Source organism: Elaeis guineensis, chromosome 5 (assembly GCF_000442705.2).
Source record: "Elaeis guineensis isolate ETL-2024a chromosome 5, EG11, whole genome shotgun sequence".
Lineage (NCBI taxonomy): Eukaryota > Viridiplantae > Streptophyta > Magnoliopsida > Arecales > Arecaceae > Elaeis > Elaeis guineensis.
Window position 1 is genome coordinate 126,162,847 of NC_025997.2, and position 17,587 is coordinate 126,180,433.

At 38.7% G+C, this 17,587-nt stretch overlaps 1 protein-coding gene across 8 annotated transcripts; it reads right to left on the reverse strand.

Moving 5' to 3' along the window:
- Window positions 1-1,033: 1,033 nt before the first annotated feature.
- LOC105045885 (transcription initiation factor TFIID subunit 15b) lies at window positions 1,034-17,120 on the reverse strand. Of its 8 annotated transcripts, none has more exons than XR_012141673.1 (9): window positions 16,862-17,120; window positions 16,606-16,744; window positions 15,756-16,515; window positions 10,797-10,947; window positions 10,632-10,713; window positions 1,866-2,070; window positions 1,698-1,746; window positions 1,403-1,548; window positions 1,034-1,301 (listed from the first exon to the last, which is right to left on the reverse strand). XR_012141673.1 is itself a non-coding variant. In XM_073258462.1 (6 exons), the coding sequence occupies exons 1-6, from the start codon at window positions 16,971-16,973 to the stop codon at window positions 1,953-1,955; spliced, it is 1,362 nt and encodes a 453-aa protein (XP_073114563.1). In that variant the 5' UTR covers window positions 16,974-17,120; the 3' UTR covers window positions 1,679-1,952. The 8 variants fall into 8 exon arrangements, 1 of the variants encoding a protein (XP_073114563.1); XR_012141674.1 differs by having other exon boundaries at window positions 1,403-1,551; XR_012141676.1 differs by lacking the exon at window positions 1,403-1,548.
- Between the last annotated feature and the right edge of the window lie 467 nt (window positions 17,121-17,587).

Here is a 17,587-nt window from a genome sequence, read left to right on the forward strand (position 1 = left end):
TGTCAATAAGTCTTGTAATCACGTATTTTGATGGGCTAATGTCAATTAATCTACCAGCCTTTGCCTCTTATCTGTGACTGCAACACGTCGATATTCACCCGCAAATTGCCACTTTCATATGGTAATATGTTATCTATAGGACCATGTAGAGTTTCGCATGCCCACGGATCCAGATGAAGTTTTATGGATTATGTATTTTCTTGGTCTTATTATGATAGGATATGAGAAAACATTTGATATGGACAAGCCTTCATAAGCAGGATCAGGAGCACGTGGAAGGGGTGGAAGCTCGGAGGGCATATGGTGCATCCAGCATATCAGTCAGGGTCCAGTGGAAACTGGTGTTCAACAAAGTTCTAACATCCGACCTGATTTCTGGGGTCGAGAAAAGGAGTCAGCAGCTGCAATAATGAGAACAAGGTACTACTGACCTAATGAGGGTGGGAGGTGGGGAATTATAGAATACGGGTTGTAATCAATTATATTGATTTTTCATGCCCATGAAATTTGGTACCGTGTTCAGCATTCTCCTGAAAATTAAAAGGTTGGTAAAAGTTTCATGATTCATGCATGAATTTTTAAACTCTAAATCTAACTACCGGTATGATGCCCAAAGTACGATATCCAATCCATTTTAGGTCTCATCCATAGCTCCTTTAGCACTCTGCATCTAATTACCCTTGAGTACGGCAATTGTAAAATCCGCGAGCAGCACGTCTTCCTAAAATCCGTAAGCATTCATATTTCACGGTTATAATGCCTTTCAGAAAAGAAAAAATGACGGCAATAATTACTTTAATGCGTAACATACGTAAGGCAATAATGTGGATTGCAATCTCTCTTTTTTTTTTAAAATACATATATACAGATCAAAGGCTTTGGATCCTCCTTTCTATGCACGGGGGGGAAATCATCGAGAAATTACTAAGATACTTGGGGACGTAAAATTCTAAAAAAGAAATAAAGAGCAATGACTCAATTCTCATGGCCAGGTTACAATATTTCAATCATCACAACAAAAAGAAAAAACAAGGAAATAAATAGCACAACACTTAAGTTTAACTTGTCAAGCCGTTTAATGGTACTGGATCGATTGTAAAGAATCAAACAATCACCACCGAAATGTATCAACTCAGCAAGTACAAGATATCTTCAAACAAGTGGCAATTGCAATTAAGTTAGCCGATGGGAAAACAGTTGTTCCTGTAAGCGGGCAGAGCAATTTCATGGTTGGACAGGTGAATAAGCGCATAAACCAAAAGCAACTTCAGCAAAGCTCAACCAAAACTGATAGATGATAACTGCATGGCCATAAAAACCACTTTCGCAATAAGCATACTTTTTGATGATATCTAGTGATAGGCGAACAAATAAAAGAAAAGGATGGAATCAAGAATACAACCACAGAAAGCTAGAGGGGAAAAAAAATCCTGATGCAATGAGGATAGCACAGCATTCAGCCAACAAACACTGCTTTTCAGACTTGGTGCACAGACGAGCGCCCTTGGCATGAATAAAAAGCAGAAGCCTAATGTTTCACATGCCCGGCTACTTGGCTCGTACAGTGTCGCCAGAAAGGTGCATTTTGGTTCACACAAATATACAATGCATCAGTTCACACAAATATACAATGCATCAGTATATGATCATATGAGGCAGACAAATGATGACGAGCAAATGAGAAAAGCAGAACTCACCTGTAATTTTAAAACATAACAGCAATTTGAAGATTATTTCCACTTGCCTCTAAACGATTCACACAACACAGATCAAGTTACATATCAAAATCCATCAGTTCAAAGTCCCATCCAAACATCTTTGATAGTAGAAAAACTAGGTTTGCCATGATAATTTGAACTACCTACCTTCAACTGCTCCTTTTGAGTACATCTCATGTGAATATGAATAGAAACAGCTTTGAGATGACATTTTCAGTACATATAACGTCTTTTTCAGTATGGACGGGAGCGCTGTCCTCCATGATGGTACCTATCAGGTCCAGGACCCCCACCATCACGGTAATTGTCTCGACGCCTATCTCCACCACCAGCATATCCACCTCTCCCACCTCTGCTCCAAGAAAGAAAAACGTTGTTCTTAGCTCATCATCATAGGCAATTTCAGAAAAGAAAGGGGGATGGAGGGGGACGCCTCCACCGCATGCAAAGGCATGCGCGAGCACGCACGCGCACGTGCACCAAAAAAAAAAAAAGAAAACAAAGAAAGAAAAAATAATATGGATAATTATCACAAGATTTGGCACAATTTTTAGGTGAACATACAGAGTTTTTACACAGCTAACGCACAAATACAACACCCCCCCCCCTCTCTCTCTCTCTCTCCTTTTGAGGGGTAACACAGAAAAATGCAACTCAGCCAAAAATAATCTTGTTTGCTATCTTTCTTCTCACTTTCATGCATGATATTGTTCTTAAAAAAGTTTCTATACTTGATTTCAGTATGTGCCTATTACTATCACATTAGGAAAACAGAAGCCCCTACCTACTCTTTAGCATGAAAGTACAGAAACTACATTTGCTTTTTTGGTCGGATTTTGCACCTATAACCTTTCATATTTGCATGTTAATACCTCCAATCTGCAATCTGCTCTGTTGCATCTATTAGTCCTCCTCCTAGTGTTACTTTAATCAAACCGTGGCTAAGAATTACCAGAGTTAGATAAGACTAAATAACCTTGGAGTGGCCTGCAGTGAAGAGAGACAGGTTACCTAAGACTCCTCCATCTTCCTCTCACCTCAGCCTGTCCTGCCATCTCTCATCCTCACAACCCCCCCCCCCCCCCACCCCCCTCCCCTGGGGCCCCGCATCCCCAGGCAGTCCCCGGCATTCTTCTTTCCCTCTCTCTGCCTTCTTTTAAGCACAAAACAGTCAATAAAATGGAACTAGTAACACTGACAGTGTTAAGAGGAATAAACCAGAAATACTCCATTTAGGTCTGGTTAGGTAAACTCAAGAGGCTTGTATGCAAAGAGTTACAGGATTGTTGGGATTAATATGCAAATGTAACGATAAAAGGGATTGCAGATACGAGATTTCAGGACTAATATACCAAAAAAAAAAAAAAAGGAAAAAAAAAAGACACATAGGAATAAAGAGTGTTTAATATAAAGTCATGCATAGTGAAAAACTTGTGAATGCTGCCTGCCTACAGAATATATACATATGAGTGTTCAATATAAAGTCATGCATAGCGAAAAACTTGTAAATGCTACCTCCCTTCATCCATATCCTGTTGTACCCACATAGAAACTGGAGGGAAGTTTAACTAAGCGGCATTTAGATGGATTTTATCTACACAATGCATGTCTCATAGTCTTCCGTTTTTCCTAAAGCACCATGCATCTTTTTACAACCAGTAACTTCAAATTTTCCAACAGATTATGTGGCTGGGCAACTGAAATGTAGTATTGGCATAACTCTTTGCACACGTGAAGGCTTCAATATCATTTGTTTATGAGGATGAATTAAATGTCATAAAACCAGTAATAAGAGATGAGAGATGAGGATGGATTAAACTTGATGTTAGAAAGCATCACACTTTCAAGCATACTTTTAACGACCGATGAGAGAGCTCTCAAAAAGGCCCCTCCCATATGCAACGACTAATGGGCCTACAACCATAATGATAAAACCTTTACATCTAGGAATGACAGCATGAGAGACCAAAGCCATGGTCCAACAGAGGTTTGGGTCTTGATCTTCCACCCTGAGGGGCTGGCATCACCACCATGATCACTGCCTCCTACCAACTTGGGTCAACCTAGCCTCAGAGAGACTGTGATTGTCGCCACCTGTCTGGGACTAGCCCACACTCCCCAGTGATCACCAGAGACATTCCGTTTCGAGCCAATCAGCCAGGAGAGGCTGGCTTTCACCCTTTTCTACCCAAGAGATGGGTTGGCTTCCCTACTTGCTGCATGCAAGTCCATCAGCAGATTCATTACTCAAGCAAGCTCGCATGAGCAAAGGCAAGCATGGAAATGCTGCCTCCCTGCCTTTTTCCGGTCCTCTCCCCTATTTCAATGAGTCATTCTCCCTCTTCCATCCAACAGACCCACACTGGTTCCCACTGTTGGACATTGTCGCAGCACTCTCGCTGGTCCCCCTTTTCCTCCACCAGTCACCATCAATCCTCGCTTGCCTAACACCGGCACTAGAGCCTCCTTTGTTTTTCCTTTCCACCTCCCTTGTTTGTTGATCTCTCTCTCTCTCTCTCTCTCTCTCTCTCTCTGGGGCACCAGCCTACACTGCTTTGTGCCTACACCAAGTTGTCTCCAGTCACCATCGGTTGTCAACATCGAAGCAGACCGCCCTTCTCCATCTTCTCTCCACAGCTCTCCTATTTCTCACTGTGGCTGCTGTCTTGTTTTGCCAAGGCTACTGCCACCACTCGCCACCTTGCTGACCAATGCTGCTGCATCAACCAGTAACCCCCCCACCCCAAAAATAATAATAATAATAATAACGGACTCTCTCTCTCTCTCGGTTGAACGCCCTCCCATGATTCTTCTCTCTCTAGCTGAACCATCCTCCGAGTCGTCTCTCTCGCTCTCTCAATTGAAAACCCACTCGCTCGAGTCTTCTCTCTCTTCCTATCTCCAAGACACCTCTCTAAATTTAAGGCCAGCAATCTCTCTTTGATTATGGCCCTTGACCTCTAAGGAGCATCCAAAAGAGGGGTCAAGCCCAACGTCCGAGGTAACCACTAATCCTCCTCTATGCAATAGCCACTTTTTGGTCCTCATCAACCCCCATCCTAGGATCAATTAGGACATGGGCATAAGGGTCTTTACAGCACAATCAATAATTTGGTTCATTCTCAAATAGTCCTGCTCTAGCCTCTTTAGGGATATTACTTAGCATATCAACATGTACTGTTTACCTGGTTGTGCACTCATGCATAGGGTTGAGTTATACGCTCTTTACCAACACATTGTAGATTCATCATGACAGGAGCCTCGGATCATGGAGATAAACTTCATGAGAGATTACAATCTAAAATAGAATGAAGATAATGTATTGACAAGAATGCTAGACCATAAAGAAGCTATAAAATCTCCTTTATGTTAGGTCAGCATATTTCTCCCCTATCCCTCTCTTTCCTTTTTGTTTAGCGCACCTAGATGCTAGGCTAGGTATGGGGTGTGTGTCAAGATCTCAGCTTTACCATCTAGTGGTAGAGCCACTGATTTGCAAATCTAGGGCTACCACCCCTAATCCAACAGGATCCCAGATTGTGGGACCCTAAGACTGTGTCGCAATCCAGTGAGTTCTTTGATCTATAGGGATTGTACCATAGGGTTTTGAAGGGAAACCTAATATTTTGATGTGCTTGTTTCAGGTATCAGGAAGATTTTTGGCATCTTGCCAATCTACATATGCAAGTCTATCCCCTAAACATTTTTAGGGTGCATGGGAAATTTATCTTACTTAGTTTTTACATGTGTTTGGAAAAATAGCTATAGTACTTGAAACTGAATTGACAAAACTTATTTATAGATATTTCATGTTTCAAATTAAATATTATTTTCCCCTGTATATTGAACTTTCATGCATCAAAAGAATATGTTGGTTGATTTTGCATGATGGAAACGTATGAAGTTATTAAATATTGTTGAAAGTTCATGGGTATAGCTCTATAATCAATGTATGGCTGAGATATTGGTTTTAAAATGAATTTAATTGTTCACTCTCTAGTCTAACTACAATTTAGGCCTAGCCAGCAGGGCTGATTGTTGGTAATCAGGCTAATAGCTAGCAAAAATATGTTCAGAGATAGTTCCTTTCAAGCCTAGCAAAAATATAATCAGTGATAATCATGCACTAATGAGCTAGTCTCTTTCAAACCTTATCATGGGGCTAATTGTGCGAAATCATAAAGACTAAGAGAGGGTAAAATTGTAATTGCATTTATTGAAAATTTTATAAAAAAGGTATTTCTCCATAAAATGCATTATTTTTTTTTTGCATTCTATCATTCTAAAAGGTGAATCAATTATGTTGATAAACTTCTCCATGCGATTTCTGAAGCTCCTTCCTGAATTTGCAAAATTTAATTTCCATTACAATCAATAATATTATATATGCATTTACCTAAACATTTCTTTTTTATATTATATGCTTGATCTAAGAAGAGATGTAAAGGTAACTTACTAGCCTGTTAGCTCACTATTCTCCTTTGTCATTTTCTTCATTTGCTAAGTAGCTTGGATGGAGTAATGGTAGAGCATTAGAGAGTCTTGGGTTCTATGTTTGATTTTTCAAATCTGGAATTTTTAATGTTGGAATTCTATATTAGAATTTCATTGATGCTTCAAAATTTACCTATGCCTATTCATTGTTACTTGAAGGAAAAAAAAATTCTAATCTTGAAAATAAGAAATTCTTATAGGGCTAAACCCTATCATATGTGCAGCCGTTTGTCGCATGCCTGACTCATGCCTATGGGTCAGAGTGTGACAGGAAGACTGTCATATGATCATAACTACTATAATTTTAAAAAAATTATTCCATTTGCCTAATTGTTGAAAGTATATGTCAGAAATAAGAATATAACTAAACATATGTTTTAATAGTTGAGAGAGAACTTACACAAGAAAGAGAGACCACCTCTATGTGGAAAATAAGGGGTTCAAGCAAATATAACAAATTTGACAAAGATAAGAATGTCATGTCTTATCACCCAACAAGAATAAGGTGAAAATTTAGGGCGCTAGAGGAAGTACAAGAGATTTGTCCAATGACAACAATGTCGTGAAAACCAGCCGAGACTGCATGAGCTTGGGCTCATAAAGAAAGATGGATAAAGATAAGGAAGAACAAGTAACATGGAGGCAAGTTTTGAGAAATGATTTGAGAAAGCTAGTACTATCAGCAAATGTAGGCCGTCATAAGGATAAAAGGACACTAAAGACCCCTTGAATGCTGGAAGATCTTATTGCAGGAGCCTTCAGTGTTAAAACCACAAAAAAAATAGAGGTAGACCATGGAGTTTAGGACCACGGGCAACAGGCAAGCCCTGATTCCTAGGGACAGTTAATCCCTTTTTGAAGCAGATTCGCCTCATCTCCCAGAAATCAGGGATTAGTTATGTTTTAGTTTCTCCAATCTGTCCATACCACTCGAGTTCAACTGTATCGATGAAACAACGACCCACTGCCAGAAGATGTCATCAGACCTATAAGATCTTCCAACATCTAAACAGGACCTAAGGAAAGCAATAATGTTCACATCAGATGGTTGGGATCAGGCTTGCCTAAAAATAATTAAAGAATTTTTTATTAATACTTCTCCAAAGGAGTGAGAAGAATACCTTTAGTGAACTAGTTATGACGCACATACATGAGCATGTTAAACCACTAGATCTGATCAATGATAGCTGTCATAAGCAAATAAAAGTGACTGCTTTAAATGTTGCTACCAATTAAGTGTAATAAACAAGCAATGATAGCATTCACGTGTGTTAGCACCACACTAAGGACTTTTTTTTTTTTTTTTGAATTGATCGACTATGACATTCTAAATTATATTTGTTTGGATCTGTTTAGGTCGGCTCCACCAATGCCACACCTTATCCTAATCACCAAATAGGACAGTGGCTTGGGACCCAACTAAAACCACGAGTCTCAGAATTTTTGGCTATTAGACCCAGACATATGGAGCATGTATAAATATTTGTGTAAGAGCTCAGTCCATTTTTCCCTAATACATGTAAGACCATCTGCTTATCTATTGATAACTTTTCATCATGCAATGTCCCACTATATAGTTGGTTTACAACTACTACATTGGAAAGGGACACTCAAAATTGCATGCAGAAATTTATACAAACCACCTAGATAATATACACACACATCCCTAGAATCCCAACTGAAAAAACAAACTAAAACTGATTTTCTAAAACAAAACAAAAGCCTTAATTTATACATTTTTCCTCTTTATATAGCACAAGCTTGAGCAATGATGTGAAAAGTGCTGATAAAGTGAGGCAACGGATTGTTTATAACCTTGCTTGGGTATGTGGTTAGTCTCAAGAAAAGCCAAATCGAGATAACTTGATCATCAAATTACCTAAACATTAAATCACTTACTTCCAGTTGATATGGGAATTGGCAAAGTGAATGGTATATTATTAAATTACAAAATGAATTTCTCCCAGGCTCTATATCTGAAATGCTCAAGATTTACAAATCTAGCCTTAGCTTAAAAGATAGATATTGGCTTTGTATGAAAAAGCAATATAATATAAGTGGAGTGTGACTACTTTCTATAACAATGTCAAACTTCAAATGGAGGATTTCATAAATTCAGCAGTTCTAAAGCTAATCATTTGATGACTTGATTTAAGAACATATGTATGACAGAAAGAAAATGAAGGGGAATTGGTGGGACAAAGAACCAAGTAACTCCGACGATGGAAATCAGAGATAATCGGACTTGGATTAAGGGATTGGGGCCTTGCTGCTCCTATTGGCATCAGAGATGGAAGATGATTGGGTATGGACAATCAACACCCTAACACTCACCAATCTTGGAGAAGAATAAATAGTGAGAGATGGAAATATGGACAAAACATGCCAATAAACTAGGCCTATGCGAAGCAAAATTCCTCCGTGCATGGAGTACCAGAAGAAAGCATCAGACAGCTTGGAGCCCATGGGATTTAGGCCTTTGGGGCAGTTTGGTTTCCAGCAATTCTATTGCATGCAATTCAATTATAAGCTGCAACTAAATTGCTGGCAATTGGAAGTGAAGTTGTGGAGAAGGGCCTTTTCCAATGTTTATAATTGGAAACTGAAAATATAGATATGGTTGCTTGGTTGTTTGATGTTGAAAGAGATGATTACCCTATGATGGAGGTAGTAAAGTTAGCCCCCAAATAGTGAACTCTTCATATTTTCTACATAGTATAATATTTATATATTATTTTTTAATTATAAAAGAAAATAATATTGCTATTAAATTATCATTGAATTAGCATAAACTAGAATTATTAAATGCATTTATAATTATTGTAGTAGAAATAATAGAATTATTGGAGTAGCAATAGCATGAGCATAAAATAATTTAATATTATAATAACTAGAATTATTAATTATCATATGCATTTATAATAACTATAATTATTATATATTATTTGCTATATGCAATTATAATCATCATTATAGTACCATATATATCATAATGTTCTAATAATATTAAGTATAATATATTTTAACATTATAGTAATATAAGTCCAATAATATAATATAATAATTAAAATAAATAATATTATAATGAATTACTATTATTATTCTAGTAATATAATAATAATACATAATGTATAATAATATTATAACATTATTATGTAATATTCTATTTACAATAATATTTATTATAAAGTATAATATTAATTTAATAATGATATTATAATGATATAATTATATTTCAATTACAAAGACTTTGTGGAGAAGAAGGGGGACAGTTGGAGTAGTGAGGGGGACCCCTTTCCAAAGAGTTTTCTCAATTATAGGGTTCTTGTAGCTGGAAGTGTGATGTTGGTTACAGTTCCAATTACAAGTTAGGGCTTTTTTTGTCATTGAACTGCAGCCTGCAGTTGCAACCGCAGGCAGCCAAACACTTGTCTTGGGGCACTTCAATTGCTGCCTACAGCAACTGCATGCTGCCAACTGCGGGCAACCAAACAACCCCTTAGAAAGTTGGTTTTGTGATAGAGATCAGTGACTGAACTCCAAAACAACTACTTTCATAGCTTTCAAACGATTGAAGATTTTATGGGCTTAGAATATGAGTAGGTTTGAATAAAAAAATCAGATCAGTCGTAGGAGCTTATTCAAAGTATAAGAATCATCTGGGACAGAAAACAGCTGGGAAACATAGGCACTTTTATATGGTGTTAGGATAGGATTAGGAAATGGAAACAGAACTTCACGTCCCTCTACGAGAGTTAGCTTCAAGTCCACAAGCTACTATATGTTTCAAATCTACAACAAATAAAGACTAACATGTTTTCTTTTATTCAATATAAAAAATCCATCACTGATTTTTTGAGTAAATTGTTTGCATACAATTACTTGACCAAATCCTCATGCTCTGACTTCAAAGGCATACACAAGATTCATAGTTCCTACTTGGGCAAAATCTTGCGATACATCATTTGTATCCTAAAACTCTAACAAGCCCCTAATCATTCAATTGCCAGAAACCTGCATTCATGCTTACGCAACAATATTATGGAGGCCTAGTTAAATCGCATGAGTGCAATTGTGTGTGTGTGTGTGAGAGAGAGAGAGAGAGAGCATTGTAAAACCAGCAAAACACTGTAAATATTGCAACATACAGCCAAGCAAAGAGTCCACACTTTATAGCAAAAGGATATATTAGAATTTGCCCTTTTAGTCATAACTATATAAGATATTTGATGCAAATGAACATATAACATCCATACATTTTCACTAAAATATTCTACCAAAAAAAAAAAAGATATCATGAAACAGTGCAAGAAAAATTACTAATGCATACTTCTACCATTTCAATGACTACGCGAGACATATCATCTAGCCAAAAACACTAATTGGTAAAGAGAGTAGGAAGAGAGGGGAACTGGATACCCATGCCCATATGCAGGAGGAGCTCTAAGTGCAGTCTTCTGAGCCATTGCGACATTAATCTTGTAACCTCTCATATCGTAGTCTGACAGTTTTGTTGTAAAGTCAAAAAAATGAAATTAACAGAAATAGGATTTCAGTAGAAACACATTGCTTGCTAAAACTTACTGTTATAAAATCCTCCTGCAGAATGTGCAGCAGAAGGATCTTCATAAGATAGCACAGCATCTCCTTTGTTGTTTCCAGATTCATCGGTATATATTTTAATATTCCATGGCCACTGGTCCTTGTAGCCTCGCTTTTGTTTGATCCTTCCAACCTAAAAAATGAAAGCATCTGAACATTCAAGATCCCAGTGTGATACATAAAATAGTTCAATGGAACGCCAAAAAAAAAAAAAGATGAAATGGATAATATTAGATAAATAAATATTTTGCATTGATACATTATGTATTATGTTTAGAAAAAAAAACGAATAAGTCCCCATCCATAAATCATCTAGTAAGTACATTATGAACAAACATACACGCGCGCGCACACATATATATACACATGTATATGCAGGGAATGTTTGAAGATGAAAACTTTGATAATATAAATGCAAAATATTATCTGAACATAGTTTCAAGTTATATTATTGGGATACCATTTTAAAAAAAAAAAAAAGGGTAAACAGACATATCTGTAACTCTAAATGTATAAGATTCTTGTAATCCACAAACATTTCTCTTTGGCTTTATATACTCAAAAATTTCAAAAAGACATACATAAATCATCTATTATGTGAAGTCTATATGCAGGGAATGTTTGAAGACAAAAACTTTGATAATGTAAATGCAGTAATTAATTTCCAAGTTATATTATTGTGATGAACAAATTTAAAACAAAAAAAGGCATCTATATAACTCTAAATGTATCAAATTCTTGTAATCCACCAACATTTCTGCTTTGCCTCTAAATAATCAAAAATTACATTAAGGATTCCATTTAAATGTCATAATAAAACGAAAACTTTGTGGAAAGGGAAGAAAATAGAGGATAAGAGATTATTCACAAATCGGGCTGGAACTGGACTGGGCCGGGCTGGACCATATCCCTATCCGAGCCCGACCCGAAATAATTTTTCGGACTTCGGGCTGGGCTTAGGCCCAATTAAAAAAAAAAAAAAAAACTGGCCCAAGCCCAATTGGCCAATCCGACGAGCCCAAATTCATCCCTAAAATTAGGGCTTAGATCCTTGTTACTAGCTACCGCAGCACCAACAGAGACCCATCAATAACGATAAGAGAGAAAGTGAGGAAATAATTAAAAAAAGGAGAGGAAAACCAGTGTTTGATCCCCGCCGATTATCTTCTCTTCTCTTCTCTTTCCTCTCCTTCTTCTCGACGTGAAGCTCCCTCTTCTTCCCTTCCCCATCTAAACCACCGTAACATGCCAACTGGAACCTCATTCTCTCCCTCTCCGCTGGCAAAAAACCTTCCTCAAAAAACCTCACCACCGCTGAAACCCTCTCCCCCTCCTGTTCTCTCCCATCCCCGCAGCCCTCCCCCTCTCTTCGTGACCTCTCCCACGACTCCGAAAAGCACGACAGCCACCGCAGCAAGTGCCGAAGCATCAGCTCCTGCCCCAATTACGCGATGCCTAGTGAAGCCCTAGCCCTCACAGATTCATGCCGAATGAGCGTGGGGGGGGGGGTGGGGTGGGGAGTGTGCATATTAAAAAAAATAAAAAAAATAAAAAAGAAGAAAAGAAAATCTCTAGCTTGTTAGCCTTTGCTACTCCACCTTCCTCCATGGTCTCCTGCTGTCCCTCCACGCAAGCAAGACGACCAAGATGCACCGCTCTATTGTCGCAGCTTTGCTTCCTCCGCCGTAGTTCTTTTATTCCCACACTAGAGACCCCACCCGTTGTCCCCTTTTTTCATTCCGGGCTTCTCCATGAGGCTAGGGCTCGGGCCACGTCGGGCTCAGGCTCAAGCCAGGCTTCGACTGGGCAAATGATATACCCGAGTCCAATCCGAAAAAAAATGGGCTATACATTCAAGCCCGAATCCAGCCTAATTTTATTCAGGCCTAGCCCATAACCCGACCCAAAGTTGGGCTGGCTCGAAGCCCATCGGGCTGACCGAAGCCCCTTTCCAACCTTATTCACACAGAGAGTGCAGGTCTAAGAGAGAAGGTGGTTACGAGGTGGAAGATGAATGTGACCTCAAGCAAATGGATGTGGAAGTAAAAGTGTGGAAACAAGTTCTAGAGTTCACAAAATGGATAGACAGGCAGCAATGTCCGAGCATCTTGGATGTTGCTAAGCATTTACACGGACCTAGTACCTCAAAAGTCCCCCAAGACCCTTTATCAGTTTATTCGATGTGTAATCATGAGATTCTTGCTTTGATGGGTGGATATATGAACTTTTGAAATGGCAAGCTAACTTCTGTGCAATGACTAGCTTTTTTTTTTTTTTTTTGTATGTCTTGAAATGGATGACATGAGTTTAGATGGAAGTTATGCTTCAACCATCAAAAATTAGATTCCAAGTCTCAGCTTATTCAGAAAATTCAGATTTCACCTAGCAAGCCATCCTCAAGGAGTTTATAGTCCTAACCTGAAATAGATATAAATGAAGCGAACATGTAGTACCAAGTATACCGAAAATATAAAGCTAGTTCACCCCATGCTTGTCGCTTGTAAGGACTATGTAGCAGCAATGCTACTTAAAATATGAAACAAAGGTTAGGTTTGTAGCACTCAATCTTATGCTCAAAAGAAGACTCCCTGAAAGGAAGACAGATCTACAAATATTAATCGATGGCCTAGGCATGATTGGGCTTGTTTAAATAAATCTTCCTAGCAATAGAACTATGGCAAGGGCTAACTTAATGACAAACATCATCATTCATAAACAGCTAGCAAGGTCCCAAGTCCGAAACAACAATCAAGAGTACTCATGTATTCTCCTTCAACAATCATTAAAATATTTAATGATGAAAACCATTAGAATAAGAATGAGATAAAAGGAGTAAAAATTTGATCATGTTTTCACAAAAATTGATTGGTGCCCCAAAAGGACAGACAAGATAGTAACAAAAATTGAGTTTATGTTATACATAATATAGTGCATATATAATGCATATATGTACATATACATACCCATAACCATCAAGCTTATTATAGCCATCTAAGGTTGGCTTCGTGTATACTAAGTCACTAGGTATTTCTAATTAGGGCCACCTATGGTGTTATTTCAAGCTTTTCCATATCTTTTCTTCGCACCTCGCATCCATGGTGCTTTATGTCTTTCCATCCTACAAATGTAAGACACATCAAAGTACCTCCTTACCAGAGCCCTGTCAAATGTTTGTTGTATATGCCCATATCATCTAAATCAATTACCCATCACTTTATCCTTGTGTAACTCTAACATACTCATTTTTCAACATATCCTTTTTAGCTTTATTAGGATTATTCTCATTTCTGCCACTCAATTTGTTTCCTAACTATTTTAATTGCCCAACATTCTAGGCCATACAATATTAAAAGCCTTACCAACCTATCACTTGGTGGCATCTCTTATCAGTCAAATCTCAAATGGGACTTCATATTCATTGTACTTCCACAAAAATGATCTTCAATATATGATCTTTACTTTGTTGATCTTTAAGCCTTTATCCATAAAGCTTTTTTCCAGAAATTATACTTAGCAGTTAATCTTCTTCTATTCTTATCAAGCAACACTATATCATTTGCGAATAGCATGCACCATGCTACATCTTCCTCAATATTAGTTGTAAATTAATCTATAATTAGTGTAAAAAGACAGATTTGGTGCAAATCCTTGAGACGCTTGTCAAAGCTCTAGCAATACTTTTGGTCTACCATACATTAGCACTTTTCTTCTTAAAGTCCACCAAATTACCTTTCTTGGCATTCTATATTAAACTTCTGATAAATTAATTGAAAAATCTAGAAATTTTCCCCTTTCTTTATAATGTCCTGTCAATTGTCAAACTTAGAAGATCGCAAGCATGAATCTGCATTGATTGTATGAAATTGTTCTACATCACCTTCATTCTTATAAACAGGTACCATAATACTTCTCCTTCAATCATGTGATTTGTTTGATTTTCAAAATACCATTAAATAAATTAGTACATGAATTCAGCCCAATATCCTTCATGACTTTCCAATCCCTAACCCTTTCATGTCCTCAACGCTGCTTCCAAATCAGATCTATAAGTTGTAGAAAAGAGAACCTTCACAACTCTCTACTTCGATCTCTCCCATTAGAATTGCTCTAATAAAATGTTCATCTAACAAATTCCAAAAAAACATCTCCATCTTTAATTCCTCATGTTTTACCAGTATCTTGTTATCCTCACTTTTGACGCATCTAGCAAGACTTATAATATCCAAAAAGGGGCAAGGTATGAAGATCATATATGAAAGACTATAAGATTCTTCTTTTCTTTATGCTGAATATATGAAAGACTATAAGATTCAACCCTCTGATACTTGCATTTCTTAAATATATTTGACAGGAGATGATTTGAGATTCGTTACTTTCAATTGCCTTCTTTATTAAGTGAGCTGGTACTTCTAGGTTGTTATGCAATCCCTACAATAAGAGGGCAGTGACTCGACGATAAAGCTGAAAATGTTTCAAGGCTCATAACTCTAGGTAATACAAAGGACAAATCACATGATACAGTAGTAAATATGTTGATCATATAAATAATGAGTGGAGCAGAACTATTAGAAAAGTGCATAAGTTGCACCAATTGAGGGCAAAGCAAAGACCTGACCAAAGTGGTCCATGCTTGTTCTTGCATACACAAGCAAGGCCTGGTAACTATTGTTTGATGCTTACTATAATACGCCATGAGAAACAAATATCTGCCTTAACCAAGCTCTGTAGACATTATCAACAATAATAATGACCACTCATCTCAATGAAGCACCTGTTACATCTTTTCAACTTTAACTTATCACATACATGTCATATTAATTTATCGCATATGTTTCATCCTAACACATGCTTTAGCTTAGATGCTACCATTTATGATGTAAAAGGATTCACATAGGTAAACAAGAAGATTGGTATTAAAAGAAAAGCAAAATATAAATGCACCTGCCCAATTCCTCCAAAAAGCTCCCTAAGCTCCTCTGTAGTCACGTCAGGAGGCAAATTTGAGATGTAAATCCTTGAATTGTCACAAGCTTCCCCACAATTTTCATCACACTGCTTAAGCGGAACATTGGGCTCAAGAGGAGCACCACCATAACCACCATCCCCATAGCGGGGAGGAGCACCACCATCACGGCCAGGGATTGGACGATTAGCATGCCCACCATCATAATCAACTGGTGGAGCCCCGCGACCAATGGGGGCTTCACCTCCATAGGGATTGGGAGGTGGGGCGCCATACGAAGGGGGATAAGAAGGTGGTCCACCATAGTTAAAGGTTGGTGGAACAGGCTCCGCATCATAAGCATCATTCCCTCCATAGGAGTTTGTAGGAGGTGGGTAACTTCCCATAGGGCCACCACCATACGAAGCCGCAGGTGGCTGGGAAACATGAGTATAAGCAGAATCATCTCCATCTCTACTTTGACTACTACTGTAAGAACCACCTCTTCCACCATAATTATCACTCCTACTACCACGGTTCGCGTCATAACCTCCGCCACCTCCACTATAACCACCACGACCACCCCCTCCTCTGCTATAATCTCCACCACTTCGATTATAACCACCACGACCACCCCCTCCCCCTCCTCCCCTGTTATAACCACCAGCTCTGCTGCCACCGCCAGTGCCGCCGCCGCCAGGTTTTGTAGCACCACATTTGTTGCACTCGGATCTTCGAGCAAAGTTCAGATTCCCACAACTGGATCAAGGTCCCAGCTTTAGGAAGGAACAATCCCTAAAAAGGAAATCTTGGAGAGGGAGAGCAAAATAGAAAGGGGAACAGACATACCTAGGGTCCGGGCAAAGCCAATCCCCTTCCCGGCCACCGCCGCCGGCACGACCCCCACCACGGTACCCGCCGCCTCCCCGGTTGCCGCGGTCGCCGCCTTGATATCCACCGACACCACCGCCGTATCCACCGCCGCCGCCTAAATGAAAAAAAAAAAGGGATAAAGCCAAATTAACCCTAGATTTACCCCAACCTTAACGCTCCACCAAAAACAACGAGATTAACGAGGAAAGGGTAGACAAGAGGAGCCAAGAACCTCGATTCGATGGATTTCCACCGTATCCCCCACCGCCTCCTCTACCGTATCCGCCACCGCGGGGTGGCGGGGCAGAATCGTTAACTCCACCGGAGCCGTACGATCCGGACATGGTTTTGCCCCCCTTCTTCAGAAGCGAGATCGAGGAAGGAAGGGGGAGAGAGAGCTCGAGAGATGGCCGACGAGAAGAGTTCTCCGCTTTTAGGGCACGCTTCGTCGGCCTGAGAGAGAGTTGGGTGCGAATCCCGTCGCCTCGGTGGAACGTTTTATAGCGCTCCTGGGCATGGGCCGTGCTTACGTCAGCACCCTGGCGTCATATTACCTTGAGGGAGCGCGATTAAGCTGTCCGTAGATTGCACATATTCGCGATCGCTGCTAAGCGTCATATAAAAAATAAAATAATAGTCATAATTGCATTCATTTTTATTGGACCACGACATGAAAAGTGATAGCAGCTGTTATAATAGGTTATTTATTACAATATTATATATATATCCCGCATAAAAAATCAAAAGAATCGTACTGATAAAAAGAAAAACAAGTACAATTCCTTTTCCCACTTCCATCCTTGCAATATTAATTGATTACTACGCAAGGTCTGCCTCTCACCCACACGACCCTTGTATACTTGCAACACTCTTGACAAAATCTAATAATAACAGCTATTCAATATATATATATATATATATATATATATATATATATATATATATATATATATATATA